At 48.5% G+C, this 27,874-nt stretch overlaps 1 protein-coding gene across 3 annotated transcripts in view; it reads left to right on the forward strand.

Annotated features, from left to right (window-relative positions):
• Positions 1 to 27,874, forward strand: part of micall1a (MICAL-like 1a) — a 112,524-nt gene that overhangs the window by 75,521 nt on the left and 9,129 nt on the right. For 2 of the 3 annotated variants that reach the window (XR_013500401.1, XM_078237549.1), the window contains exons 7-11: positions 2,388 to 2,454; positions 12,198 to 12,523; positions 16,590 to 17,446; positions 19,906 to 20,040; positions 26,379 to 26,505. Coding sequence is in view for 2 of the 3 variants with exons in the window: in XM_078237549.1 (XP_078093675.1) it covers positions 2,388 to 2,454; positions 12,198 to 12,523; positions 16,590 to 17,446; positions 19,906 to 20,040; positions 26,379 to 26,505 (1,512 nt within the window). In the remaining variant the exon portion in view is untranslated. The remainder of the gene's footprint in view (positions 1 to 2,387; positions 2,455 to 12,197; positions 12,524 to 16,589; positions 17,447 to 19,905; positions 20,041 to 26,378; positions 26,506 to 27,874) is intronic. The other variant, XM_078237550.1, reaches the window with a different exon arrangement.

A 27,874-nucleotide genomic window follows, 5' to 3' on the forward strand; every position in this document is an offset into this window, starting at 1 on the left:
TTTGAGAGCACATTTCCACTCCATCTGACGAAGGAGCAGCGCTCCGAAAGCTTATGGTATTTGCTACCAAATAAACCTGTCGGACTTTAACCTGGTGTTGTGAGACTTCTTACTGTGAACACAAAAGGATACAGGAAATGAGTTTGCTGTCCACAGTTAAAGTTAGAGGGGCTAGGACGGACATTGATCTCTTTCTGTGCGATAATCTCTGATCCTGTGAGGCGTTTCAATGTGATGAGGCACTGTATAAATATAGGTCGTAGGAAGGACAGTGAGTCTCCAGATATGGTGAAACTGGTGTGTTTCGGATTCCTCTGGGATCATTGTGTAAACTTGTCTTTATTAAGCTGACAGCTGGTTTATGGAATACGGTTATAAACTGAAACAAGCATGTGGGCTGGGAACAAGGCCTTATATAGGGCAGAGCTGAGAAGGTACCTGACCTTTGTGTGGCATCAAGTGTTTCAAGGGGACACAGTCATTCTTTCCTCTGGATCACCCAAGCAATTTATCAATGTTCCCAAGCCTACAGTACAGAAAATTGAGCTCAGGCAGAGTCAAAGGAATTAGCAATCTGTAATCCGTACTCGGTTGCAGCAGCAAGGTCATTCTACAGGTTAGAGAATATTCTTCAATTGACCAAAGTCGGTGGCACAGTGGGTTAGCACTGCTGCCTCACAGCGCCAGGGACCCGGGTTCGATTCCCGGCTTGGGTCACTGTCTGTGCGCCGTCTGCACATCCTCCCCGTGTCTGCGTGGGTTTCCTCGGTTGCTCCGGTTTCCTCCGAAAGACGTGCTGGTTAGGTGCTAAATTCTCCCTCAGTGTACCCAAACAGTGTGGCGACTGGGGGATTTTCACAGTAACTTCATTGCAGTGTTAATGTAAGCCTACTAGTGACACTAATAAAAATAAATAAGTACAGGAATCTTTGTGGTACTGTCCTGGAAGTGTCTATTTTAAAATGGTTGGCAATGTTAGGCTTGCTTTTAAAGGAATTCTAATTACTTTTTAACGATACAACCTCATCAAAAACAATGGAAAGACTAGCATTTTAATCGTGTCTTTCATACCCACAGGGCATCGCAAAGTGCTTTACGGCCAATTAGATATTTTTGAAATGCAGTCACTCTTGGAAACATTGCAGCCAATTTGTGCGTGACTGAATCCCACAAACAATATAATGATGAGGAGGTCATCTGTTTTAACAGTGTTGGCCAATGGGTAAAGTTATTGGTCAGGTTACGGGGGGGGACCTTCTTTGTGCTTCTCCACTATAGTGCCAAAGACCTCTGACACCCACCTGAGTGGCGACACATGCAGTGTCACTTGCTTGTATGTGCAGGGCCAGATTCCCCTTTCTGAAAGAATGGGTAAGCCCCTGTGATAGTGTGTGTCTGTGTGATTACCATGCACGTAGCGGGAGATCATAGAATCATAGAAACCCTACAGTGCAGAAAGAGGCCATTTGGCCCATCGAGTCTGCACCGACCACAATCCCACCCGGGCCCTACCCCCATATCCCTACAAATTTTACCCGCTAATCCCTCTAACCTACGCATCTAAGAGGCAATTTTAGCATGGCCAATCAACCTAACCCGCACATCTTTGGACTGTGGGAGGAAACCGGAGCACCCGGAGGAAACCCACGCAGACACGGGGAGAATGTGCAAACTCCACACAGACAGTGACCCAAGCCGGGAATCGAACCCAGGTCCCTGGAGCTGTGAAGCAGCAGTGCTAACCACTGTGCTACCGTGCCGCCCCATGATGGCCTAGTGGTACTATCGTTAGACTATTAATCCAGAAACTCAGCTGATGTTCTGGGATCGGGGTTCGAATCCCGCCACGGCAGATGGTGGAATTTGAATTCAATTAAAAATATCTGGAATTAAGAATCTACTGATGACCATGAAACCATTGTCGGAAAAACCCATCTGGTTCACTGATGTCCTTTAGGGAAGGAAATCTGCCGTCCTTACCCGGTCTGGCCTACATGTGACTCCAGAGCAATGTGGTTAACTCTCAACTGCCCTCGGGCAACTAGGGATGGGCATGTCCCACGAATGAATTTTTAAAAAGTTCATATAGCAAGAGGATACACCCACTGCATTACTTGACCATTCTCATACGGGACAATAAAGGCAAATGCCTAATTTTAGAGGATGCGGGGTCCACTTACAGAAAAACCGAGTAATACTGAACCGGAGAGGTTCTGTACAGACCAGAAGTTTGTAATCAGCATGAGTTAAATTTTTACAACGGTGATTTAGATGCGGGGGGAGCTTGCAGGTTTTTGCAGTAACTGTCTCTGATACGCCTTGTCACTGTTTGTTAACTCTCTCCAGCAAATGCTTCAATCATTTTTTTTTTTTTGCCACTTATTTAGGAGGAGTGACTGAACAAACTGCGCCTGTGCCGAAGCCACGTGACCGCCCACAATCCCTTACGGAAAGGTGAGTGTCTGCGTGCAGATAGGTTAGTCAGAGCCTTTCCCTCGACAGGTATCATCCTTGTTAGAAAGAAACATGTATTGGAGCGGCATGGTGGCACACTGGTTAGCACTGCAGCCTCACAGCGCCAGGGACCCGGGTTCAATTCCCGGCTCGGGTCACTGTCTGTGCAGAGTTTGCACGTTCTCCCCGCGCCTGCATGGGTTTCCTCCGGGTGCTCCGGTTTCCTCCCACAGTCCAAAGACGTGCTGGTTAGGCGCATTGGTCGTGCTAAATTCTCCCTCAGTGTCCCCCCGAACAGGTGCCGGAGTGTGACGATTAGGGGATTTTCACAGTAACTTCATTGCAATATTTAATGTAAGCCTACTTGTGACACTAATAAAAATAAACTTAAAACTTAAACTCTGCTGGACTAGACCTTGTAGTTACGGGGAGCTGGGCATGTGCAAGAATATCTTAGAATCCCTCCAGTACCGAAGGAGGCTATTAGGGCCATCGAGTCTATACTGACCACAATCCCACCCAGGCCTTATCCCCACAACCCCACGCATTTACCCGACTAACGCCCCTGACACTAGGGCCAATTTCGCACGGCAATCAACCTAACCCGCACATCTTTGGAGTGTGGGAGGAAACCGGAGCACCCGGAGGAAACCCACACAGACACGGGGAGAACGTGCAGATTCCGCACAGACATGGACCCGAGGCTGGAATTGAACCCACGGTCCCTGGCACTGAGAGGCAGCAGTGCTAACCACTGTGCCACCCATGCAGGGAGCAAGGTGCTGTTGGCAGTTAACACGACACTGATAGCTGTGATTTTGTTTTTTCATCTGGTGGGTGACGGCTTGCTGTTTTCACTCACTGGATCAAAGCTTTGTGTAAGAGAAAGGAATCTGCTGCTTGCTCAGGCCAATTTCAGTCTCTCTCCAAACATAGGAATCCAATCAGCTTCTTTCTCAATGCCAGTAATTATGGTTTCCCTAAATGGATCTTTTGGCACAAGGTGCTTGTTTGTAGGGTCTAGACCGGTTGATGAAGCCAAAACACGCAGAGCCTTTCTTTATTGGGAGAGTTTATTGTTCAGTCTCACAGCTCTCCTCCCACACAGCCCAGTGTCCCAGCCATCCCCTATTCATACACTCTTCTTGAAAAATCAAGAAATGAAAGTAATAGAAGGGGTGACAGCCCCTGCTGGGGCACTATAACAAAAGCGAAACTTTCCAAAGAAACTTGTACAATTAAATAAAATGTCATTCCTGAACCTACGACATACTCCAGCCCCTGAGGTGCCCACTGGGCGGGAAGACCTCAAGCAGTGGGCACCTTGTGCTCTCTCTCTGGGGGCCAGAGCTGCAGGAGATCCCCTATATGTACTCTCAATAAAACGAATAATCAGAAAATAAACTAATAAGTCCTGGTGGAGCACTGCAACTGAAACAAAATTTCAAAGGAAAGCTGAAGGGGAATACCTCACCCAGTGTACAAAATTCTGAGGGATGTAGATCGGAAGGAACTTTTCCCCTTGGTAGAGGGGTCAATGATCAGGGGGCGCAGATTTAAGGTCAGGGGCAGGAGATTTCAAGGGGATTTGTGGTAAATCTTTTTCACCCAGAGGGTGGTGGGAATCTGGAACTTGCTGCCTGAAAGGTAGAGACAGGAACCCTCACAACATTTAAGAAGTATCTAGATGAGCACATGAAATGCCACAGCATACAAGGCCACGGACCAAGTGCTGGGAAATGGGACTAGATTAGATAAGTGTTTGATGGCCCCTTTCATAGAATCCCCACAGTGCCAAAAGAGGCCATTCAGCCCATCGAGTCTGCACCGACAACAATCCCACCCATGTCCTATCCCCTGACACTAAGGGTTAATTTAGCACGGCCAATCCACCTAACCCGCACATCTTTGGAGTGTGAGAGGAAACCGGAGCACCCGGAGGAAACCCACGCAGACACGAGGAGAATGTGCAAACTCCACACGGACAGTGACCCGAGGCCGGAATTGAACCCGGGTCCCTGGCGCTGTGAGGCAGCAGTGCTAACCACCGTGCCAACGTGCCACCCCATGTGCTGTAAAACTCTATGAAACGTAACTAACTAAACCAAAATATCATTCCTGGGGAAGATGATGCACCCCAGCGCCCCCAGTGTCCACCTGTCACTGAAGGCCTTTAATCTGCCATCATATCCCTCTTGATATGATATGCTTGCCCAGTTTCCTCTTATTTCCGTCTATAAGAACATAAGAACTAGGAGCAGGAGTAGGCCATTTGGCCCCTTGAGCCTGCTCCGTCATTCAATAAGATCATGGCTGATCCTTTTGTGGACTCAGCTCCACTTACCCGCCCGCTCACCATAACCCTTAATTCCTTTACTGTTCAAAAATTAATCTATCCTTGCCTTAAAAACATTCAATGAGGTAGCCTCAACTGCTTCACTGGGCAGGGAATTCCACAGATTCACAACCCTTTGTGTGAAGAAGTTCCTCCTCAACTCAGTCCTAAATCATCTCCCCCCTTATTTTGAGGCTATGCCTCCTAGTTCTGGTTTGACCTGCCCGTGGAAACAACCTCCCTGCTTCTTTTGAACTATTCCCTTCATAATTGTATATGTTTCTATAAGATCTCCCCTCATTCTTCTGAACTCCAATGAGTATGGACCCCAGTCTACTCAGTCTCTCCTCATAAGCCAACCCTCTCAACTCCGGAATCAACCTAGTGAATCTCCTCTGTACCCCCTCCAGTGCCAGTATATCCTTTCTCAAGTAAGGAGACCAAAACTGTACACAGTAGTCCAGGTGTGGCCTCACCAGCACCTTATACAGCTGCAACATAACCTCACTGTTTTTAAACTCCATCTCTCTAGCAATGAAGGACAAAATTCCATCTGCTTTCTTAGTCACTGGCTTTTTGTGATTCTTGCACAAGGACACCCAGGTCCCTCTGCACAGCAGCATGTTGCAATTTTTTACCATTTAAATAATAGTCCATTTTGCTGCTGTTCTACCAAAATTGATGACCTCACATTTACCAACATTGTACTCCATCTGTCAGACCCTTGCCCACTCACTTAATCTATGCTGTTCACTTCAACCACTCCCTGCGGTAGTGAGTTCCACGTTCTCACCACTCACTGGGTAAAGAACTTCTGAATATCCTGGTGGAATTTTTGATGATCTTATGTCGATGGTCTCTAGTTAAGCTCTTTCCATAAGAGGAAACCTAGTGGTTAGACTGCTGCCTCACAGCGCCAGGGACCCGGGTTCGATTCCAGCTTTGGTCACTGTCTGTGTGGGGTTTGCACATTTTCCCCGTGTCTGTGTGGGTTTCCTCCGGGTGCTCTGGTTTCCTTTGATTGAATTTATTATTGTCACATGCATTAACATACAGTGAAAAGTATTGTTTCTTGAGCGCTATACAGACAAAACATACCGTTCATAGAGAAGGAAAGGAGAGAGTGCAGAATGTAGTGTTACAGTCATAGCGAGGGTGTAGAGAAAGATCAACTTAATGCAAGGTCAACATTCAAAAGTCTGGCAGCAGCAGGGAAGAAGCTGTTCTTGAGTCGGTTAGTACGTGACCTCAGACTTGAGAGTGGAAGAGAGAATGTCTGGGGTGCATGGGCTCCTTAATTATGCTGGCTGCTTTGCTGAGGCAGCAGGAAGCGTAGACAGAGTCAACAGATAGGAGGCTGGTTTGCGTGATGGATTGGGCTACATTCACGGCCTTTTGTAGTTCCTTGCGGCCTTGGGCAGAGCAGGAGCCATACCAAGCTGTGATGCAACCAGAAAGAATACTTTCCTCCCACAGTCCAAAGATGTGCGGGTTAGGTTGATTGGCAATGCTAAAATTGACCCTAGTGTCAGGGGGATTAGCACGGTAAATGTGTGGGGTTATGGGAATAGGGCCTGGGTGGGATTGTGGTCGGTACAGACTTGATGGGGCCAAATGGCCTCCTTCTGCACTGTAGGATTCTAGGAAACATGCATGCAGTACTCTGTGTGGTCTAACCATGGTTCAATATAAGTTTCAATTCTATTCCTCTAGATATAAAGCCTAGTGCTTGCTTTGCTTTTTTTAATGGCCTTGCTAATCTGTCCTGCAACTTGTAGTGATTGATGTGTTTATTCCCCAAGATCCCACTGCTCATTTTCCTGCTAAAACCTAAACTTGCAACTCTGAGGTAATACGTGACTTCTATATTCTTCCTACCAAAATGTGCAGCCTCGCTTTCATCTGTGTTGAAATTCTTTTTGTAATTATTTGCCCATCCTTCAGGTTTATTGATGTCATCTTGTAACTTGTTGGAGCCCTCCTCAAGATTGACTATCTCCTTCCAATTTGGTGTTTTAGAAATTGATTGCAAAGTCCAGATCGTTAATTGTAAACAGCAGTGGTTCCAGCACTGATCCTTGTGGAACACCACTTTCCACCTTCTGAATAACAACCCCCACTCTCCGCTTTGTTACTTGAGAAAGGATATACTGGCACTGCGGGGAGGTACAGAGGAGATTCACTAGGTTGATTCCGGAGTTGAGAGGGTTGGCTTATGAGGGGAGACTGAGTAGACTGGAACTATACTCATTGGAATTCAGAAGAATGAGGGGAGATCTCATAGAAACATATAAGATTATGAAGGGAATAGATAAGATAGAAGCAGGGAGGTTGTTTCCACTGGCAGGTGAAACCAGAATGAGGGGGCATAGCCACAAAATAAGGGGGAGCAGATTTAGGACTGAGTTGAGGAGGAACTTCTTCACACAGAGGGTTGTGAATCTATGGAATTCCCTGCCCAGTGAAGCAGTTGAGGCTACCTCATTAACTGTTTTTAAGGCAAGGATAGATACATTTTTGAACAGTAAAGGAATTAAGGGTTATGGTGAGCAGGCGGATAAGTGGAGCTGAGTCCACGAGAAGGAAGATCAGCCATGATCTTATTGAATGGTGGAGCAGGCTCGAGGGGCCAGATGGCCTACTCCTGCTCCTAGTTCTTATGTCTTGAATCCAGCTGGAAACCCATTCAGCCCCTTGTCTCCTGGCTCCAGATTCTCTGACATTTATTAGTCTCTTATGGGGCTTTTGAAAAGGCCTTTTGAAAATCCAGATAAATTACATCTACTATGTTACCATTGTCTACCCTCTGTTACCTGCTCAATAAGGTTGGTCAAGCAAGCTTTCCCCGTTTGAAACTCATGCTGACTGGTCATTATATTTCTCATTTCTAACTATTCTAATCTTTCCTTTAGGAATTCTATTATATTCCCTATCACTGATGTTAAGCTGACTGTCTTATAATTCTCTGGAAATGATATGTCCTCCTCAAATATAAGAATTACATTAGCTATCCCCCAGTTCTATGGCACTACACTTTTTACTAACAAACTGTTAAACACAGTGAGCAATGTTTCTGCTACTTTTCCCTCCGCTCTTCTCCAGAGAAACTAAGAGCAATCTTCCCCAGCCCAGGTAAGAACAGTAGCACCACCAGCCTCAGGCTTGCTGCCAGTTTATGGTGAATCCTTATCCCAGTGGCCCTCAGCGAGTTGATGTGTTCCCCGAAGTTGGCCTCCTTTGACATTTCAGGATGTATCAATGTACTAAAAGTGCAGATAGGGGGAAAAAGACAGCTGCTTCCTTACAGTTGAGTTTCAATTAAACATAATGGTTCCCCCGAGGCCTCCGAACACATCGTCTCCTGGGAGAGGTAGAAGTAACAGGCCGACAGCATCCTGAGGCCAGTTCAAGGGAAAAAATAATTCTCTTGAAATCCCTTCTCCAACCTCCCTGAAGGTGACCAAAATGGATCCCAGGAGACCACAGGGAACATGAGTCACAGCAGCCAATACACCAGCTTCACTCTGTATAATCCGACATTAGCCTCAAACAGAAACGTACAGCTGACCTCAGTGCATCAGGAAGCAACCCTTCCAAAGGTTCAGAGACTGAATAAAGAAATCACCTGACAGCTTGAACGATATGTTTACATCACTTACAATCATTTTCATGGAAACCATGTTGCTGATGCTCCCTAACCTATCTAATATTTATTATTATTTATTACTGTCACAAGTAGGCTCACATTGACACTGCAATGAAGTTACTGTGAAATTCCCCTAGTCGCCACACTCCGGTGCCTGTTTGGGTACACTGAGGGAGAATTTAGCATGGTCAATGCACCTAACCAGCACATCTTTCGGACTGTGGGAAGAAACCGGAGCACCCGGAGGAAACCCACGCAGACACGGGGAGAATGTGCAAACTCCACACAGACAGTGACCCAAGCCGGGAATCGAACCCAGATCCTTGGCGTCGTGAGGCAGCAGTGCTAACTACTGTGCCACCGTGCCACCCTAAGGGTTAGGTTTTAAGGAGGGTCTTAAAGAAAAACAGCAAGGTAGTGAGGTTTAGGGAAGGAATTCCACAGCTTCGGGGTCTGGACAGCTAAAGGCAGACGAGAAATTTGGGAGCAATTAACATCAGGGATGCTCAAGAGGGCAGAATTAGATGAGTGCTGATATCGCTGAGGCTGATGAGGTTGGAGGATTTGCGATAGGGAGGGACGAAGCCTTGAGAAAATTGAAAATGAGGATAAGAATTTTAAAACTGGGGCAGCACGGTGGCACAGTGGTTAACGCTGCTACCTCTCAGCACCAGGAACCTGGGTTCAATTCTGGCCTCGGGTCACTGTCTGTGTGGAGTTTGCACATTCTCCCCGTGTCTGCGTGGGTTTCCTCCGGGTGCTGCGGTTCCCTCCCACAGTCAAAGGGTGTGCAGGTTAGGTTGATTGGCTATGCTAAACTGCCCCTAGTGTCAGGGGGATTTGTAGGGTAAATATGGGGGGTTACAGGGCCTGGGTGGGATTGTGGTCAGTACAGACTCGATGGGCTGAATGGCCTCCTTCCGCACTGTGGGGATTCTATGATTCTATTCTAAGAAAATCAAGACTTGCCTGATGAGGAGCCAATGTCGGTCAGTGAGCACAGCAGTGAGATATGAACAGCACTTGGTGCAAATTAAGAGACGGGATGTAGAATTTTGGACTTAGCCTCTATTTATTTTTGTAATATAGAGGCCAGAATTGTGCACCATACTCCATGTGGTCTAACCAAGGCTCTATACATTTAACATTACCTCTCTACTTTCCAAATCTGTCCTACTAGACATGAACCCCAATGCTTGGTTTGAATCTTACTAGCATACATTGCCGCTTTGTAATTTGAGAATCTGTACCTCTAGATCTCTCTCTGCTCCTCAACTCCATTTGGACTCCCAGTAGTATGAATTCTTCCTCCAATAACAAACCACCTCTCACTTACCTACATTAAATATCACTTACCCAATGCGACAAATCATTCATGTCGTTCTGCATTTTGGCGTAGTCCTCCAGTATTAACTAGAATGCCCAATTTAGCATCATGCAAATTGTACTTTGTTTCTGCAGTCCAATCTGTTAATGAGAATGGTGAACAGTGAACCAGCAGCAGTCACTGTTCGACACCACTCCCCAACTGAGTAACTACCTTCAAAGCCCTACTCGTTTTCCATTCTGTAGCCAGATTGCAAACCATTTTGCAACTTGCTGCCAGGCTCTGACCTTAGTCACCGAGACTTTACTGAAGGCCGTGGCTACAAGAGCAGGTCAAAGGCGAGGAATTCGACTGATTGAGGCTGTGTGGGAAACGGCCCCTCGGTTAACTGGGGCGAGGGTGGGCTTCCCCTCCGTGGCCCCGGCTTCATCAGTGTAAAATCACCAGCAGATCGAGGGCGGGTGGGACACCGGAGGGAATCCCCACCCCATCTCCCACCTCAGAACACGCCAGGGTTAGGGGGGCATCAAATTCTGACCTTAGAATTCAGAATGGTTGTGAAGTTGTAGGACTGATTAGGATTATATTCATCAGAGTTTAGAAGAGTGAGAGGGAATCTCATAGAAACTTATAAAATTCTAAAAGGATTAGACAGGGTAGATTCGGAAAGAATGTTCCCGATGATGGGGGAGTCCAGAACTAGGGGTCATAGTTTGAGGATAAGGGGTAAACCTTTTAGAACTGAGTGAGGAGAAATTTCTTCACCTGGAGAGTGGTGAATGTGTGGAATTCACTCCCACAGAAAGTAGTTGAGGCCAAAACGTTGTGTGATTTCAAGAAGAAATTAGATATAGCTCTTGGGGCTAAAGGGATATGGGGGGATCAGGATATTGAATTTGATGATCTGCCATTTTCAAAATGAATGGCAGAGCAGGCTCGAAGGGCCGAATGGCCTCCTCCTGCTTCTAGTTTCTATATTTCCGTATTAATATTATTCAGAGGCTGTCTGAAATGAAGCCAGTTAGCAAAGAGGATTTTAGGCTCCAGCACTCCCCCTCTCTTTGCTTGATGGCTAATGCAGTCCCAGTGGGATGTTTACTGGTGATCACACACGCCTGTTCTTTGGGCAATTACCTTTGGAAAGTTCCACATCTCAGCAATCATCTTAGCTTCTTGTTGAGTCAGGTTTATCATTTCAAAGTCTGCCGTAGCAGTACAGTCACAGACATGGCTTAAATGACTTGCATCTGGCAGGGAATGTAACCACTGTTGCAAATCTGTAATTACAGGACCCTTATATTCCATAAAATACCATTCCCTTAAGCCAAAGCATCAAGCAAGTGTTTGCATATCTTGACAGGAAAGGGATGCAACTTTTAAGGTTTGTATTAAGGATTTCTCCATTGTGTCTCAGAAGGTAATGCCACTACTTCCAACTGAAGCATTTGAACTTTATGAAGTGGCCATATTATAGAATCCCTACTGTGCGGAAGGAGGCCATTCAGCCCATCGAGTCCACATTGACACTCTAACCGAGGCCCCCTACCCCACCCCATCCCCTTAACCCACACATGGCTAATCCATCTAATCTACACTTCTATGGACACTAAGGGGCAATTTAGCATGGCCAATCCACCTAATCTGCACATCTTTGGACTGAGAGGAAACCGGAGCACCCGGAGGAAACCCACGCAGACACAGGGAGAACCAAACTCCACACCGACAGTGACCCGAGGCTGGAATTAAACCCAAGTCCCTGGCGCTGTGAGGCAGCAGTACTAGGCGCTGTGCCACCGTGCCGCCCCTTACTTTTAAGAGTTGGGTATTTTTTTAAGTTTATTTATTAGTGCCCCAAGTAGGCTCACATTGACACTGCAATGAAGTTACTGTGAAAATCCCCTAGTCGCCACACTCCGACGCCTGTTCGGGTACACTGAGGGAGAATTTAGCATGGTCAATGCACCCGAACCAGCACGTCTTTCTGTGGGAGGAAACCAGGGCACCCGGAGGAAACCCATGCAGACATGGGGAGAACGTGCAGATTCTGCACAGACAGTGACCCAAGCCGGGAATCGAACCCGGGTCCCTGGCGCTGCAAAGCAGCAGTGCTAGCCACCGTGCCACCCTGTATTTTGTGCCTTGAGCCCTGATTGTGTCATCGCCACCGCACTGCAATAATAATTGATAAAAGTTAAATTTAGCAAAGGAACATACAAACAGAAGAATGAGGAGCAGGGTAGGCCATTCAGCCCCTCAAGCCTGCTCTACCATTTGATATCATGACTGACCTGATTGTGGCCTCAAGTCCACATTCCTGCCTGCCAATACCCTTTAAATCTATTTAACTCCGATAGCAACTATATGCTTTCGGAATTATAGTGAGACCAGTTTGAAAGTGTGGTTGACACGTTTTCTGACCATTTATTTGTTCCCAGCAGGAAAGGAGGAGACATCAAACCTAAGGAACATCCTTGGATTGCCTTGGTGAATAGCGAATCGAAGCGAAGGCCCGCGCCTCCCCGGCCTGGAGCCCCGGCCAAGCCCAGCAGTGCTCAGCAGGAGAGCGCAGAATCCCTCCCCATAAACCCGTTCGACATGGATGATGAGGAGGAAGCTAACGACATGTCTGAGAATGTGCCGAGCGCGGCGTCGACGGAAACTGCTCCCAAATCTAACCACCCGTGGTACGGGATTCAGCTCACCAACAGCCCAATGAGCAGGAAGAGACCAGCACCTCGAGCACCGAACGCATCACCCTCAGGTGAGCCTGCCATTGAGTTACTGCTCTCTGCTCTGTTGGTGGGGGTTTCAAGTGGATGCTTGTAGTATATTTAAGGTAGGATTGTGTTCCTATCGCAATAGATAACCTTCAGTAGCAATCCTTCCCTGATTATTGAATGGCACCCCACGTCCAGAGCAACACTGGTACTCATTGATTGATGAGTGTCTGTCTAATATGGATTTGAACAAGGTCTCAGTCAGAAATCATTACTGTTTATAAAACGGACCACTCTTTTCCCCTTTAGGTATATAGCGTTGTATGCTCTGTATTTACTTACTATTGGGAAAGGGAGGCTGGTGCTGCAGTTTGTAGAAGAAACGGTGGTTAGCGTTGCTGCCTCACAGCACCAGGGACCCGGGTTCGATTCCAGCCTTGGGTGACCAACTGTGTGGAGTCTGCACATTCTCCCCATGTCTGCATGGGTTTCCTCCGGGTACTCCAGTTTCCTCCCACACTCCAAAGATGCGCAGGTTAGGTGCATCGGCCATGGTAATTTATCCCTTAGTGTCCCACGATGTGCAGGTTAGGTGGATTGGCCGTGCTAATATGCCCCATAATGTCCGAAGATGTGCAGGTTAGGGGGATTAGTGGGGTAAATGTCTGGGGTTACGAGGATAGGGAATGGGTCTGGGTAAGATGCTCTGTCAGAGAGTCGGTACAGACTCAATGGGCTGAATGGCCTCCTTCTGCACTGTAGGGATTCCATGATGGATTCTATGAAGTCAAAACATATACAAACGATTGGTCTAGTTGGACCAAGGAGCGGCACAGGCTTGGAGGGCCGAGGGGCCTGTTTCCTGTGCTGTACTGTTCTTTGTTCTTTGTATATCCATCTCTGTCCAAGTGCAGACTTTCTGCAGCTGAGCAGCAGGAGGAGAGGGGGTGGGTGGTGGTTTTTTAAGACATTCTGGCATTGGCAATGTCGACTGCCTCATATGGAATGTGAACCCCTGGCTCAGGACACTGCTTTTCCTTCTTCTGGGTCAGAGCACAACCCTGCCTCTCCCTACCTACATAAATATTGACAAAATGTCACCAGACGTGCCTCCCCATCAACTGCAGCTTCAAATCTGTCAGCCTTCATATTTGCCGAGCTGATGTTAAGGTATATGTGTGTGTCTCTATATATTAGGGGGAGGCGATGGCATAGGGGGAAGGTGATGGTCCACTGGGATTATCACTAGATTATTAATCCAGGAACTCAGCTAATGTTCTGGGGACCCGGGTTCGAATCCCGCCACGGCAGATGGTGGGACTTGAATTCAATTTTTAAAAATCTGGAATTAAGAACCTACTGATGACCATGAAACCATTGTCGATTGTTGGGAAAACCCATCATAGAAATCATAGAATCCTACAGTGCAGAAGGAGGCCATTCGGCCCATCGAGTCTGCACCGACCACAGTCCCACCCAGGCCCTACCCCCACATATTTACCCGCTAATCCCTCTAACCTACGCATCCCAGGACTCTAAGGGGCAATTTTTAACCTGGCCAATCAACCTAACCCGCACATCTTTGGACTGTGGGAGGAAACCGGAGCACCCGGAGGAAACCCACGCAGACACGAGGAAAATGTGCAAACTCCACACAGACAGTGACCCGAGCCGGGAATCGAACCCAGGACCCTGGAGCTGTGAAGCAGCAGTGCTAACCACTGTGCTACCGTGCCATCTAGTTCACTAATGTCCTTTAGGGAAGGAAATCCTTACCTGGTCTGGCCTATAATGTGACTTTAGAGCCACAGCAATGTGGTTGACTCTCAACTGCCCTCTGAAATGACCAAACCACTCTCCACCACCTTCTCAAGGGCAGCCAGGGATGGGCAATAAATGCTGGCCAGCCAGTGACGCCCACGTCCCATGAATGAATAAAGAAAATATATATTTGTATACCATTGACCTGGTCTCACCACTGGCCTGCACTGTGTCAATGAAACTTGTTTCTGGCTGCATTATCCCACTTTTACCCCTGTTGCGGCTTATCAAGAAATGTAATAAATCAGGGTTGGTAACTCAGGGCACGGTGAAACGCTGTTTTACGCAGTGTGTTGTGATCTGGAATGCATCAGCCTGAAAGGTTTGGTGGGGGCAGATTCACTGGCAACCTTCTCAAGAGAGTTGGATAAGTGCTCGAAGGGAAAAAGCTTAGCAGGGCTGTTCCAAAAGAGCAGGAGCGTGGGATTTATTGCATAGCTGTAGCCAAGAGACTGCCAAATGGCCCCCCTGTGCGGAACCCTTCTCTGGTTCCTGCTCTACGTCGCATCGTTCACCAATATTAAAGGGGCCCAGGACAGTTTCCTGTGGGGGAGGGGGGGGTCTCTCCCCAGGAAGATTTTTTTCCAATTTTTCAGTTGCTCTGTTGCGCATTTTGTTTATTTGTTCATGGGATGTGGGCGTCGCTGGCTGGGCCAGCACTCATTGCCCATCCCAAAGAGCAATTAAGAGTCAACCACATTGCTGTGGCTCTGGAGTCAACATGTAGGCCAGACCGGGTAAGGACGGCAGATTTCCTTCTCTAAAGGACATTAGTGAACCAGGTGGGTTTTTCCGACAATGGTTTCATGGTCACGATTAGAACTTTAATTCCAGATGTTTTATTGAATTCAAATTTCACTATCTGCCATGGGATTCGAACCCAGGTCCCCAGAGCATTCCCCTGGGTCTCCGGAGTACTAGTCCAGCAACAAAACCACTGTGCCACTGCTTCCCCTTTGCAGAATCAGTTCTGCAACAACTGGACAATTTGTCAATACTCCGGGAGCCTTAACTTTCCCTGGCACCCTTACAAAGAACTTGTTGAGAGCATTTTGTAAATCTAAAACTCCATTGGGCCACTTGCCATCTGCCACTGGCCTGGCTACCAGGAAGATTTGGCCAGTCTTATTTGTAAAGCTCCCAGTCATCCCAGTGCACGGTGACACAGTGGGTTAGCACTGCTGCCTCACAGCGCCAAGGACCCGGGTTCGATTCCAGCCTCGGGTGACAGTCTGTGTGGAGTTTGCACGTTCTCCCCATGTCTGCGTGGGTTTCCTCCGGGTGCTCCGGTTTCCTCCCACAGTCCAAAGATGTGCGGGTTAGGTTGATTGGTCATGCTAAGTTGACCCTTAGTGTCAGGGGGATTGGCAGGGTAAATATGTGGGGTTACGGGGATAGGGCCAGGGTGGGATTGTTGCCGGTTCAAGCTCAATGGGCTGAATGGCCTCCTTCTGCACTGTAGGGATTCTATGTACCAAGCCTGCCCTCACTATTGTTTGGTAAAGTGTTGCTGGTTGTGTGTGTACCTATACTGTTCAATAACTGATCATATGAACCAGACGGTGAAATAAGCTGTGATACACACAGGACTAGATTTGGGATAAGATCTATTCCAATTAGCTTCGCGATCTGTAAATATTGGAGCCAAATATACCAGGATTGAAAATACTGGAACTAACAATGACTGAATTTTGTAAATTGTTTTGGCATCATGGAGCTGTTTCCTCTGGTGCCCCCTACAGGAGGTAGTTGGAGTTAATTTCATTCCTTGCTATTGTAAGGAATGACTTATTATGAATGCAAGCCCTCCCACAGAGGCCTTCCTTATCTTAATACGAGCGATTGAATGTTAATTTCTCTGTTCTTTCCAGCTGAACTGCTTTTTAAAAGCTTTATCAGCAGTTGGTATTGGATTAGCACTGCTGCCTCACAGCACCAGGGATTCCTTGCTTGGATCACAGTCTGTGCAGAGTCTGCACGTTCTCCCCATGTCTGCATGGGTTTCCACCGGGTGCTCCGGTTTCCTCCCACAGTCCGAAAGACGTGTTGGTTAGGGTGCATTGGCCATGCTAAATTCTCCCTCAGTGTACCTGAACAGGAGTGTGGCGACTAGGGGATTTTCACAGTAACTTCATTGCAGTGTTAATGTAAGCTTGTTTGTGACACTCGTGAATAAATTTAAAAATAAACTTTATTGCAGTGACTTGAATGAAATGAACCTATATTTCCAATTTATATTCGTTCCTGAGCTTGAGAGGACTAGAGTTCAGAGTTATTCATCTTTTTCAGCCTCTCACTCGCTCCAGTTTCAGACCCACGATTATTTTGCCTCCGAAACCAGCCCATCCCCATCCCTCAGCATGGAGAGTATTCCCGGGAATTCTGCAAAGTCCACTCCGGAGCTGCACAGAAAGTTTGGAACCGAGACAGCTGACCAGAGTCCAGCGGCGTCGGCCAGTGGGAGTCCAGTGGCGTCGGCCAGTGGGAGTCCAGCGGCGTCGGCCCGTGGGAGTCCAGCGGCGTCGGCCCGTGGGAGTCCAGCGGCGTCGGCCCGTGGGAGTCCAGCGGCGTCGGCCCGTGGGAGTCCAGCGGCGTCGGCCCGTGGGAGTCCAGCGGCGTCGGCCCGTGGGAGTCCAGCGGCGTCGGCCCGTGGGAGTCCAGCGGCGTCGGCCCGTGGGAGTCCAGCGGCGTCGGCCAGTGGGAGTCCAGCGGCGTCGGCCAGTGGGAGTCCAGCAGCGTCAGCCAGTGGGAGTCCAGCGGCGTCGGCCAGTGGGAGTCCAGCGGCGTCGGCCAGTGGGAGTCCAGCGGCGTCGGCCAGTGGGAGTCCAGCGGCGTCGGCCAGTGGGAGTCCAGCGGCGGCGGCCAGTGGGAGTCCAACAGTGGCAGCCAGTGGGAGTCCAGCGGCGGCAGCCAGTGGGAGCCCAACAGTGGCAGCCAGTGGGAGTCCAGCGGCAGCGGCCAGTGGGAGTCCAGCGGCCAGCGAGAGTCCTGCAACCAGCGAGATTATGATTACCGAGAGTCCTACGCCATCCAATCATCACAGACCTCCACCAAAACCTCCAGTCAGCCGTAGTCCCAGGTTACCTGCTCATCCATCCCCGGAAACAAACAGACTGAAACACTCCATCACTGACCCTCAACCAAAGGTAGGTTATCACGGTGTCGGATAAATTGGATAGTATTCTGCATTTCCTTTTGTCAGGAATGTCGACGCATGTTCCACATCGGTTGCCTCCTGCAGTCGTGAAGAGTGAGATGGCTATGAGACACGGGTCATTTATTCACATTTAATGCACTGGGGATGCAGCACTGATCCGGGGATTGGTGGGTGCAATGTTCTTCAACCCAAGAATTCCCCTCATAATCCCGTGTGTCTGATGTTCCGATGGCGGGGGAGTCCAGAACTCGGGATCATAGTTTGAAGATAAGGGGTAAACCTTTTAGAACTGAGGTGAGGAGAAATTTCTTCATCTAGAGGGTGGTGAATGTGTGGAATTCACTCCCACAGAAAGATGACCCTTCAGCATTCCTCTAATTCTTTTGCCCAACCCTTTAAAACTATGTTCCGTTGTTATTGACCTCCGTAGGAATGGAATCTCATCCTTTCTGTCCTGTATATGCAGGCTGCTCATAATTTTATGGACCTCAGTTAAATCTTGCCTGTGTTCACAGCAGACTTTATTTATATAGCACCTTTAAGGTCATAAAAATCCCAGGGTGGTATCGCAAGAGCCTTATAAAACAAAATATGACATAGACACACAAAGGGATATTAGGTTAAATGACCAAAAGCTTGGTCAAAGTGGTAGATTTTAATGAATGTTTTAATAGTGGAAAGTGAAGTAGGGAAGAGAAGAAGTGTCGGGCGGGTATAGGGCGGTTCAGATCAAACATGCTCAAAAGGCCAGAATCACAGACGCAGAGATTACCCCAGAGGGGCTGGAGAAGATTACAGAGTGAGGACAGGGGTTCTGGAGTTCTGGACGACCTCAACTTAATCGCAGGTCGAATTTGGGAGACCAGCCATAGAGCATTGGAATAATCGAGCCTAGACGCATGAGTGAGGGTAGATAAGCTGAGATAGGACGATGTCGAAAATAGACGGTCTTTGTGAAGGCACAAATATGAGGTCAGAAGCTCATCCTGGGGTCAAATGTGACACCCAGATTGCAAACAGGCTGGCTTCCCTAATTTCCTTTTTAACTTCGCCCCTGCAGTTTATGTACTCCTCCTCCAGGCTTTCTGTGGAATTGAACTCTCTATCAGACATAAACTTGGGCGGCACGGTACCACAGTGGTGAGCACTGCTGCCTCACAGCGCCAGGGACCCAGGTTTGATTCCCAGCCTTGGGTCACTCACTGTGTGGAGTTTGCACATTCTCCTCATGTCTGTGGAGTTTCCTCCGGGTGCTCCGGTTTCCTCCCTCAGTCCAAAGGTGCATTGGCCATGTTGAATTCTCCCTCAGTGTACCCGAACAGGCGCCGGAGATTTTCACAGTAACTTCATTGCAGTGTTAATGTAAGACTACCTGTGACTAATAAATAAACTTTAACTTCTTTTCTTTTCGCCTCATCCTACTCTGTCTGCTCTTTAACACCCAGTGGGATCTAGTTTTGGGAGTTCCATCTTTGTTGCTTTGTGGAAATATATTGAATCTGAACTCTTACTATCTTCTCCCGAAAAATCTCCCACCATTCTGACACCGATTTACCTTTAAGCAGGTGTTTCCAGTTCAATTTTACTCAACCACATCTCAGCTTTGATAAATTGACCTGCCCCCAGTTAAAAACATCTACTCTGGCTCCCTCTTCATCGAACGTGCAGATCCGGAGCAGGAGTAGGCCATTCGGCCCCTCAAACCTGCTCCGCCATTCAATAAGATGATGGCAGATCTGATTCAAACATCAACCCCACATTCCCACCTCCGCCAATAACCTGTCACCCCCCTTGTTCATCAAGAATCTATCTCGCTCTGCTCTAAATGACTCTGCTTCCACTGCCTTTTGAGGAAGAGAGTTCTAAAGACACTAAGGGCCAATATAGTAATGCCAATCCACCTAACCCGCACATCTTTTGGAGTGTGGGAGGAAACTGGAGTACCCAGAGGAAACCCACGCAGACATGGGGAGAACGTGCAAACTTCACACAGTCACCCAAAGCCGGAATTGAACCCGGTTCCCTGGCACTGTGAGGCGGCAGTGCTAACCACTGTGCCGCCCAAAGATTTTAGTACCTTTGTGATCCTAATTTTTAAGTTTATCCCCAGATCCCTGAAACCTGCCTGCATGACCTCACCCTCTTTCTACCTATGTTGTTGGTACCGATATGGACCACGACCACTGGCTGTTCATCCACAACCCCCACCCTCTCAGTGTGCTGTGCAACAACCTAGTGACACCCTTGACCTTGGGAGGCAACATATCATCCTGCGGTCTCATCTGTGGCCGTAGGAATGGCTGTCATTGCCCTAACTATCGAACCCCCGATCACACTCTCACCTACCTGAACTCTCTGAACGGCTCCCAAATCGCGAGAACTTTGGAAGGTTCTAACTGGGGAAATCATCTTTGTTCAGGAAATGAATCACTTTCTTTTTTTTTGCAGTCTTCATGCAAAGAAAATCCATTTGATAGGAAATCCAGTCCAGCTGGGCAGACTGCCCCACCTCGCCCACCGAAAGGGCCAAAGCCAGCTCGCCCGCCAGCGCCCGGCCATGGATTCCCATTAATCAAACGCAAGGTAAGATCTTTCACTGAACCCACATTCCCAATACCAAGAACACTAACGTCTAATGCTGATAAGGAGCAATTGCTTGAGAACACTGGGCTCCCTCTGCTAGCATATGACACGAAGATGGCTGGACTTGCGGATAGCGAAGAGCATTGTCGAGCAATACAGCAGGATGTAGATCGGCTGGAAAATTGGGCGGAGAGGTGGCAGATGGAGTTTAATCCGGATAAATGCGAAGTGATGCATTTTGGAAGAAATAATGTAGGGAGGAGTTATACAATAAATGGCAGAGTCATCAGGAGTATAGAAACACAGAGGGACCTAGGTGTGCAAGTCCACAAATCCTTGAAGGTGGCAACACAGGTGGAGAAGGTGGTGAAGAAGGCATATGGTATGTTTGCCTTTATAGGACGGGGTATAGAGTATAAAAGCTGGAGTCTGATGATGCAGCTGTATAGAACGCTGGTTAGGCCACATTTGGAGTACTGCGTCCAGTTCTGGTCGCCGCACTACCAGAAGGACGTGGAGGCGTTAGAGAGAGTGCAGAGAAGGTTTACCAGGATGTTGCCTGGTATGGAGGGTCTTAGCTATGAGGAGAGATTGGGTAGACTGGGGTTGTTCTCCTTGGAAAGACAGAGAATGAGGGGAGATCTAATAGAGGTGTACAAGATTATGAAGGGTATAGATAGGGTGAACGGTGGGAAGCTTTTTCCCAGGTCGGAGGTGACGATCACGAGGGGTCACGGGCTCAAGCTGAGAGGGGCGAAGTATAACTCAGATATCAGAGGGACGTTTTTTACACAGAGGGTGGTGGGGGCCTGGAATGCACTGCCAAGTAGGGTGGTGGAGGCAGGCACGCTGACATAGTTTAAGACTTACCTGGATAGTCACATGAGCAGCCTGGGAATGGAGGGATACAAACGATTGGTCTAGTTGGACCAAGGAGCGGCACAGGCTTGGAGGGCCAAAGGGCCTGTTTCCTGTGCTGTACTGTTCTTTGTTCTTTGTTCATAGCTCCAGGGACCTGGGTTCGATTCCCGGCTTGGGTCACTGTCTGTGTAGAGTTTGCACATTCTCCTCGTGTCTGCGTGGGTTTCCTCCGGGTTCTCCGGTTTCCTCCCACAGTCCAAGGATGCGCGGGTTAGGTTGATTGGCCGTGCTAAAATTGCCCCTTAGTGTCCTGGGATGCGTAGATTAGAGGGATTAGCGGGTAAAATATGTAGGGATATGGGGGTAGGGCCTGGGTGGGATTGTGGTCGGTGCAGACTCAATGGGCCGAATGGCCTCTTTCTGTACTGTAGGGTTTCTATGATCGATATGCAAGCTTTCTCCCCGCCTCCCCATGCCCGCCTGTTGGCATCAGTGTTGTGTGTCCATCGGCTGGTGGTAGTACCGGTGGTGGGGTCGTGCCATTAGCCTGATCCCCGCCTCCCGCTCTCCGCTAGCTGATCCCCTCCTCCCACCCCTCATCTCACCACTTACTACTGAACACCCCAACTGGAAAGCTCCCATTCACTGTTTAAAGGCTTAAACGAGATGTACGAGGCAGGTTTTTTACAGAGGGTGGTGGGCCTGGAACTCGCGGGGGGGGGGGAGGGAGGTAGTGGAAGCGGATACGGATACGGTAGAGACTTTTAAGGGGCATCTGGACAAATGCATGAATAGGATGGGAATAGAGGGATACGGTCCCCGGAAGAGTAGGGGGTTTTAGTTCAGAGGGGCAGCACGGTCGGTGCAGGCTTGGAGGGCCGTAATTTTCTTTGTTCTACTATTCTTACAGCGTATTGACGTTGATAAGTGGCACAGAAACACACGGGCAGAAACAATTGCATTAGTTTCCCCCTCGTAGTTCCCTGTAGGCCAGGCAGCCCCTAAGATTCATTGAGGCAACTCGTGCACCGCTTCATGGCCTCTGTTCACTGGATATCGGCTGTGGCTCAGTGGTTGCTGCCAACCCTCTCAACCAGAAGGCCGGGGGCTTTGGAGCACAACATTCCACGCTGGCACTCCAGTACTGAGGGAGCGCTGCACTGCAGGATGAGACTTCACAAGTGCACAATAAATAACCCATTGGATAAAAGCAGGATACTGCGGGTGCTGGAAATCTGACCTAAAAACAGAAGTGAAGAATTATAATCGAGTCCCAAAGTTAACTCTGGTTCTGTCTCCACGGCGGGGTGGGGGGGGGATGCTCCCCCCAAAAATTGTAAGTGCTGAATTGGCGGGAAGAATTGTGTAAATCATGATTGTTTTTTCAGTGGGAGTTCAGACTCGAATCTCCCGCACTCTGTGCAATGCGGAGGCCACACTCGTGAATATCATTAAAAGCTCAGGGGCGGGGCCTATTCACGTCGGAGTCTGACAATTCCGGAACTCTCCGCGCATGTACAGTGGCCCCGCATTGTCAGCCTGCAGTTTGCTAGCCAGCCCAGGACTGTGTGTGTGTGTGTGTCTCTCTGTGTGTGTCTCAAAGAACAGTACAGCACAGGAAACAGGCCCTTCGGCCCTCCAAGCCTGTGCCGTTCATGGTCCAACTAGACCAATCGTTTGTATCCCTCCATTCCCAGGCTGCTCATGTGACTATCCAGGTAAGTCTTAAACTATGTCAGCGTGTCTGCCTCCACCACCCTACTTGGCAGCGCATTCCAGGCCCCCACCACCCTCTGTGTAAAAAACATCCCTCTAATATCTGAGTTATACTTCGCCCCTCTCACCTTGAGCCCGTGACCCCTCGTGATCGTCACCTCTGATCTGGGGAAAAAGCTTCCCACCGTTCACCCTATCTATCCCCTTCATAATCTTGTACACCTCTATTAGATCTCCCCTCATTCTCCGTCTTTCCAGGGAGAACAACCCCAGTTTACCCAATCTCTCCTCATAGCTAAGACCCTCCATACCAGGCAAAATCCTGGTAAACCTTCTCTGCACTCTCTCTAACGCCTCTACGTCCTTCTGGCAGTGCGGCGACCAGAACTGGACGCAGTACTCCAAATGTGGCCTAACCAGCGTTCTATACAGCTGCATCATCAGACTCCAGCTTTTATACTCTATACCCCGTCCTATAAAGGCAAGCATACCATATGCCTTCTTCACCACCTTCTCCACCTGTGTTGCCACCTTCAAGGATTTGTGGACTTGCACACCTAGGTCCCTCTGTGTTTCTATACTCTTGATGGATCTGCCATTTATTGTATAACTCCTCCCTACATTATTTCTTCCAAAATGCATCACTTCGCATTTACCTGGATTAAATTCCATCTGCCACCTCTTCACCCAATTTTCCAGCCTTTCTATATCCTGCTGTATTGCCCGACAATGCTCTTCGCTATCCGCAAGTCCAGCCATCTTCGTGTCATCCACAAACTTGCTGATAACACCAGTTACACCTTCTTCCAAATCATTTATATATATCACAAATAGCAGAGGTCCCAGTACAGAGCCCTGCGGAACTCCACTGGTCACAGACCTCTAGCCGGAAAAAGACCCTTCAACCGCTACCCTCTGTCTCCTATGGCCAAGCCAGTTCTCCACCCATCTAGCCACTTCTCCTTGTATCCCATGAGCCTTAACCTTTTTAACCAACCTACCATGTGGGACTTTGTCAAATGCCTTACTGAAATCCATATAGACGACATCCACGGCCCTTCCTTCATCAACCGTTTTTGTCACTTCCTCAAAAAACTCCACCAAATTTGTAAGGCACGACCTCCCTCTTACAAAACCATGCTGTCTGTCACTAATGAGATTGTTCCGTTCTAAATGCACATACATCCTGTCTCTAATAATCCTCTCCAACAACTTCCCTACCACGGACGTCAAGCTCGCCAGCCTATAATTTCCCGGGTTATCCCTGCTACCCTTCTTAAACAACTAGCTTTCTTAAACAACGGGACCACATTCGCTATCCTCCAATCCTCAGGGTCCTCACCTGTGTCCAAAGAAGCGACAAAGATTTCCGTCAGAGGCCCAGCAATTTCATCTCTCGTCTCCCTGAGCAGTCTAGGATAGTTGCCATCAGGCCCTGGGCTTTGTCAGTTTTAATGTTCCCTAAAAAACCTAACACTTCCTCCCTTGTAATGGAGATTTTCTCTAACGGGTCAACACCTCCCTCCGAGACACTCCTGGTTAACACGCCCCTCTCCTTTGTGAATACCAATGCAAAGCATTCATTTAGGATCTCCCCTATTCCCTTGGGTTCTAAGCATAATTCCCCTCCTTTGTCCCTGAGAGGTCCGATTTTCTCCCTGACAACTCTTTTGTTCCTAACGTATGAATAGAATGCCTTAGGATTCTCCGTAATCCTGCCTGCCAAGAACATCTCGTGACCTCTTTTTGCCCTTCTAACTCCCCGTTTGAGTTAGAAATAGAATAGAATAGAAACCCTACAGTGTAGAAAGAGGCCATTCGGCCCATCGAGTCTACACCGACCACAATCCCACCCAGGCCCTACCCCCATATCCCTATATATTTAGCCGCTAATCCCTCTAACCTACCCATCTCAAGACGCTAAGGGGCAATTTTAGCACGGCCAATCAACCTAACCCGCACATCTTTGGACTGTGGGAGGAAACCGGAGCACCCGGAGGAAACCCACGCAGACACGAGGAGAATGTGCAAACTCCACACAGACAGTGACCCAAGCCGGGAATCGAACCCAAGTCCCTGGAACTGTGAAGCAGCAGTGCTAACCACTGTGCTACCGTGCCGCCCTTTCCTACTCTCTCTGTATTCCTCCAGAGCTCCATCTGTTTTCAGTTGTCTGGACTTAACGTACACCTCCCTTTTCATTTTAATCAGATCATCAATTTCCCTGGTTATCCACGGCTCTCGAATCCTACCTTTCCTATCTTTCTTTTTTACAGGCACATGCCTGTCCTGCAGCCTTATCAATTGTTCCTTAAAAAACTCCCACATGCCAGACGTGGACTTGCCCTCGAACATCCTCTCCCAATCAACGTCCACCAATTCCTGCCTAATCCGGCTATAGTTAGCCTTCCCCCAATTTAGCACCCTACCCTTAGGACAACACTCATCCTTGTCCATTACTATCCTAAAGTTAACAGAGTTGTGGTCACTATTTTCCACATGTTCCCCGACTGAAACTTTGACGACCTGACCGGGCTCATTTCCCAGAAGTAGGTCCAGTATAGCCCCATCTCTAGTTGGGCTATCTACATACTGTTCCAAAGAACCTTCCAGTATGCATTTTACAAATTCCTCCCCGTCCGGAACCCAGCTCTAAGCACTTTCCAGTCTATACCAGGGAAATTAAAGTACCCCACTACAACAACCCTATTTTTTCTGCACATATCCAGAATCTCCTGACATATCCTTTCCTCCACTTCCCGTGGGCTGTTGGGTGGTCTGTAGTATACCCCCAGCATAGTGACTGCACCCTTCCTGTTTCTGAGTTCCACCCACAGTGACTCAGTACATGACCCCTCTAAGTTGTCTACCCTCTGCACCGCGGTAATATGCTCCCTAACTAATATCGCTATTCCCCCACCTTTTTTAGCCCCTCCTCTGTCTCGCCTAAAACACTTATACCCCGGAATATTCAGCTGCCAGTCCTGTCCTTTTAACCAAGTCTCCGTCACCGCAACCACATCCAAATTTCTGTGTGTCTGTCTCTGTGTCTGTCTCTGTGTCTGTCTCTGTGTCTGTGTCTGTCTCTGTGTCTGTCTCTGTGTCTGTGTCTGTCTCTGTGTCTGTCTCTGTGTCTGTCTCTGTGTCTGTCTCTGTGTCTGTCTCTGTGTCTGTCTCTGTGTGTGCTCACAAGCTGCTATCACATTCAGTGGCTGGAATTTTCCAGCCCTTTCGCTGACAGGATCTTCCAGTCCTGCCGATGTGAATGGAGATTTCAATGGCTCACTGGGAGAACCTGCGGCAGGGGGTGCTGGAAAATTCTGGCCAGTGTGAACCGTCAGCACATTCGATTGTGCCCTGTGCTGTTTCCACACTCGCTGACTGTGCCGTGTGTGTGTGTATGTGTATATATAACCGGTTCTCTCACTCAGATTGGTTTATCGAACATTAGAAGGTTATTTGGGCACGACTATTCACGGTGGATTATTGGCAGGATGATTGGCACAGTGTTAAATTTGCCTTCACTTCAAACGGGAAAAGTTTTGCCTGATGCTGTGCCAACCAATTGAAAAGATGGCCAAACTCTGCAACTGATCCAGAGCAAATGGCATTGAGTAGCGTGGACCTGTGCTCTTCAATCTGTACCTCAACTCTGCCCTTTGAGGATGATTCACGTTTCTCTTTCCTGGTGTATTCCGTTCATTTGTAAACGGTTCCTAGTTGATCAAAGTCGTGGAACTCTGCCTCTTGTGATTGTCCAGGTGCATGCGGATCAGTACATTCCAGAGGAGAATATTCAAGGAGAGTTGGAACGACTGGAGCAGAGTCTGGATGAACTGGAACACCACGGAGTTGCTCTGGAGGAGAAGCTACGCAGCTGTGAAAATGGTGAGTTCAGCACACGCTCAAGGTCAGAGTTAGCTGGATTAGCTAGAGTGCGAGGATTTGGGGGCGTAGATTTAAGGTTTTGGGCTAGAGATGTGGGGGAAATTGTGAGGAAGAACTTGCTTTATGTAGGGAGCGGCAATGACCTGGAACACATTGCCTACGAGGGTGTTAGAAGCGGATATGACAAATGATTTCAGAAGGAGATTCATAGCATCACAGAATCCCTACAGTGCAGAAGGAGGCCATTTGGCCCATCGAGTCTGCACCAACAACAATCCCACCCAGGCCCCATCCCCGTAACCCCCATGTGTTTACCCTGCTAATCCCCCAGACACTAGGTCAATTTAGCACGGCCAATCAAACCTAACCCACATATCTTTGGACTGTGGGAGGAAACTGGAGCACCCGGAGGAAACCCACGCAGACACGGGGGAGAACGTGCAGACTCCACACAGACAGTGACCCCAGGCCAGAATTGAACTCTGGTCCCTGGCGCTGTGAGGCAGCAGTGCTAACCACTGCGCCACCATGGGTTCGTAGTTGAGGGAAATAAACTTGTAGAGCTATGGGAGAGTGTAGTTGAAAGGGACTGACTGGGTTATTGTATGGAGAGCGTAGACGCAATGGATGAAATAGGCCTATGCCCTGATATGGTGACCCTAGGAGGCCATTCAGCCCCCAAAGCCTGTCCCGTTATTCAGTTTGATCATGGTTGATTTACATCTTAACTTGACCCAGCTTTTTCAGGGAGAGAGTTCCAGACTTCCACTAGTGTGAAGAAGTGCTTCCTGGTATCATCCTTTAATAACCAAGCACTAATTTTAAGGTGACTCTCCCTCGAGGGGAAATGGTTTCTCCCTATCCATCCTATCAACTCCTTTGATTATCTTAAACACCTCAATTAGATGACCCCCTTCCTAATCAGTGCAATCCGTCCCCATAACATAACCCTGATAACATTCTGGTGAATCCGCTCTGATGTATCCTTCCTGAGTGTGTTGCTCAGAGCTCTGACTGCATTACTCCAGATGGGGTCTAACCAGAGCTTTACACAACGGCCACATAACTTCCACCCCTTTATATTCCTGCCCCTCGGGTATAGACCAATATTTCAACAGCCGGGTTCAATTCCAGCCTCGGTCACTGTCTGTGTGGAGTTTGCACATTCTCCCGTGTCTGCGTGAGTTTCCTCCGGGTGCTCCGGTTTCCTCCCACGGTCCAAAGATGTGCGGGTTAGGTGGATTGGCCGTGCTAAAATGACCCTTGTGTCAGAATCATTGAAACCCTACAGTGCAGAAGGAGGCCATTCAGCCCATCGAGCCTGCACCGACAACAATCCCACCCAGGCCCTATCCCCGTAACCCCACAT

Source organism: Mustelus asterias, chromosome 21 (genome assembly GCF_964213995.1).
Source record: "Mustelus asterias chromosome 21, sMusAst1.hap1.1, whole genome shotgun sequence".
In the NCBI taxonomy this organism is placed as follows: domain Eukaryota; kingdom Metazoa; phylum Chordata; class Chondrichthyes; order Carcharhiniformes; family Triakidae; genus Mustelus; species Mustelus asterias.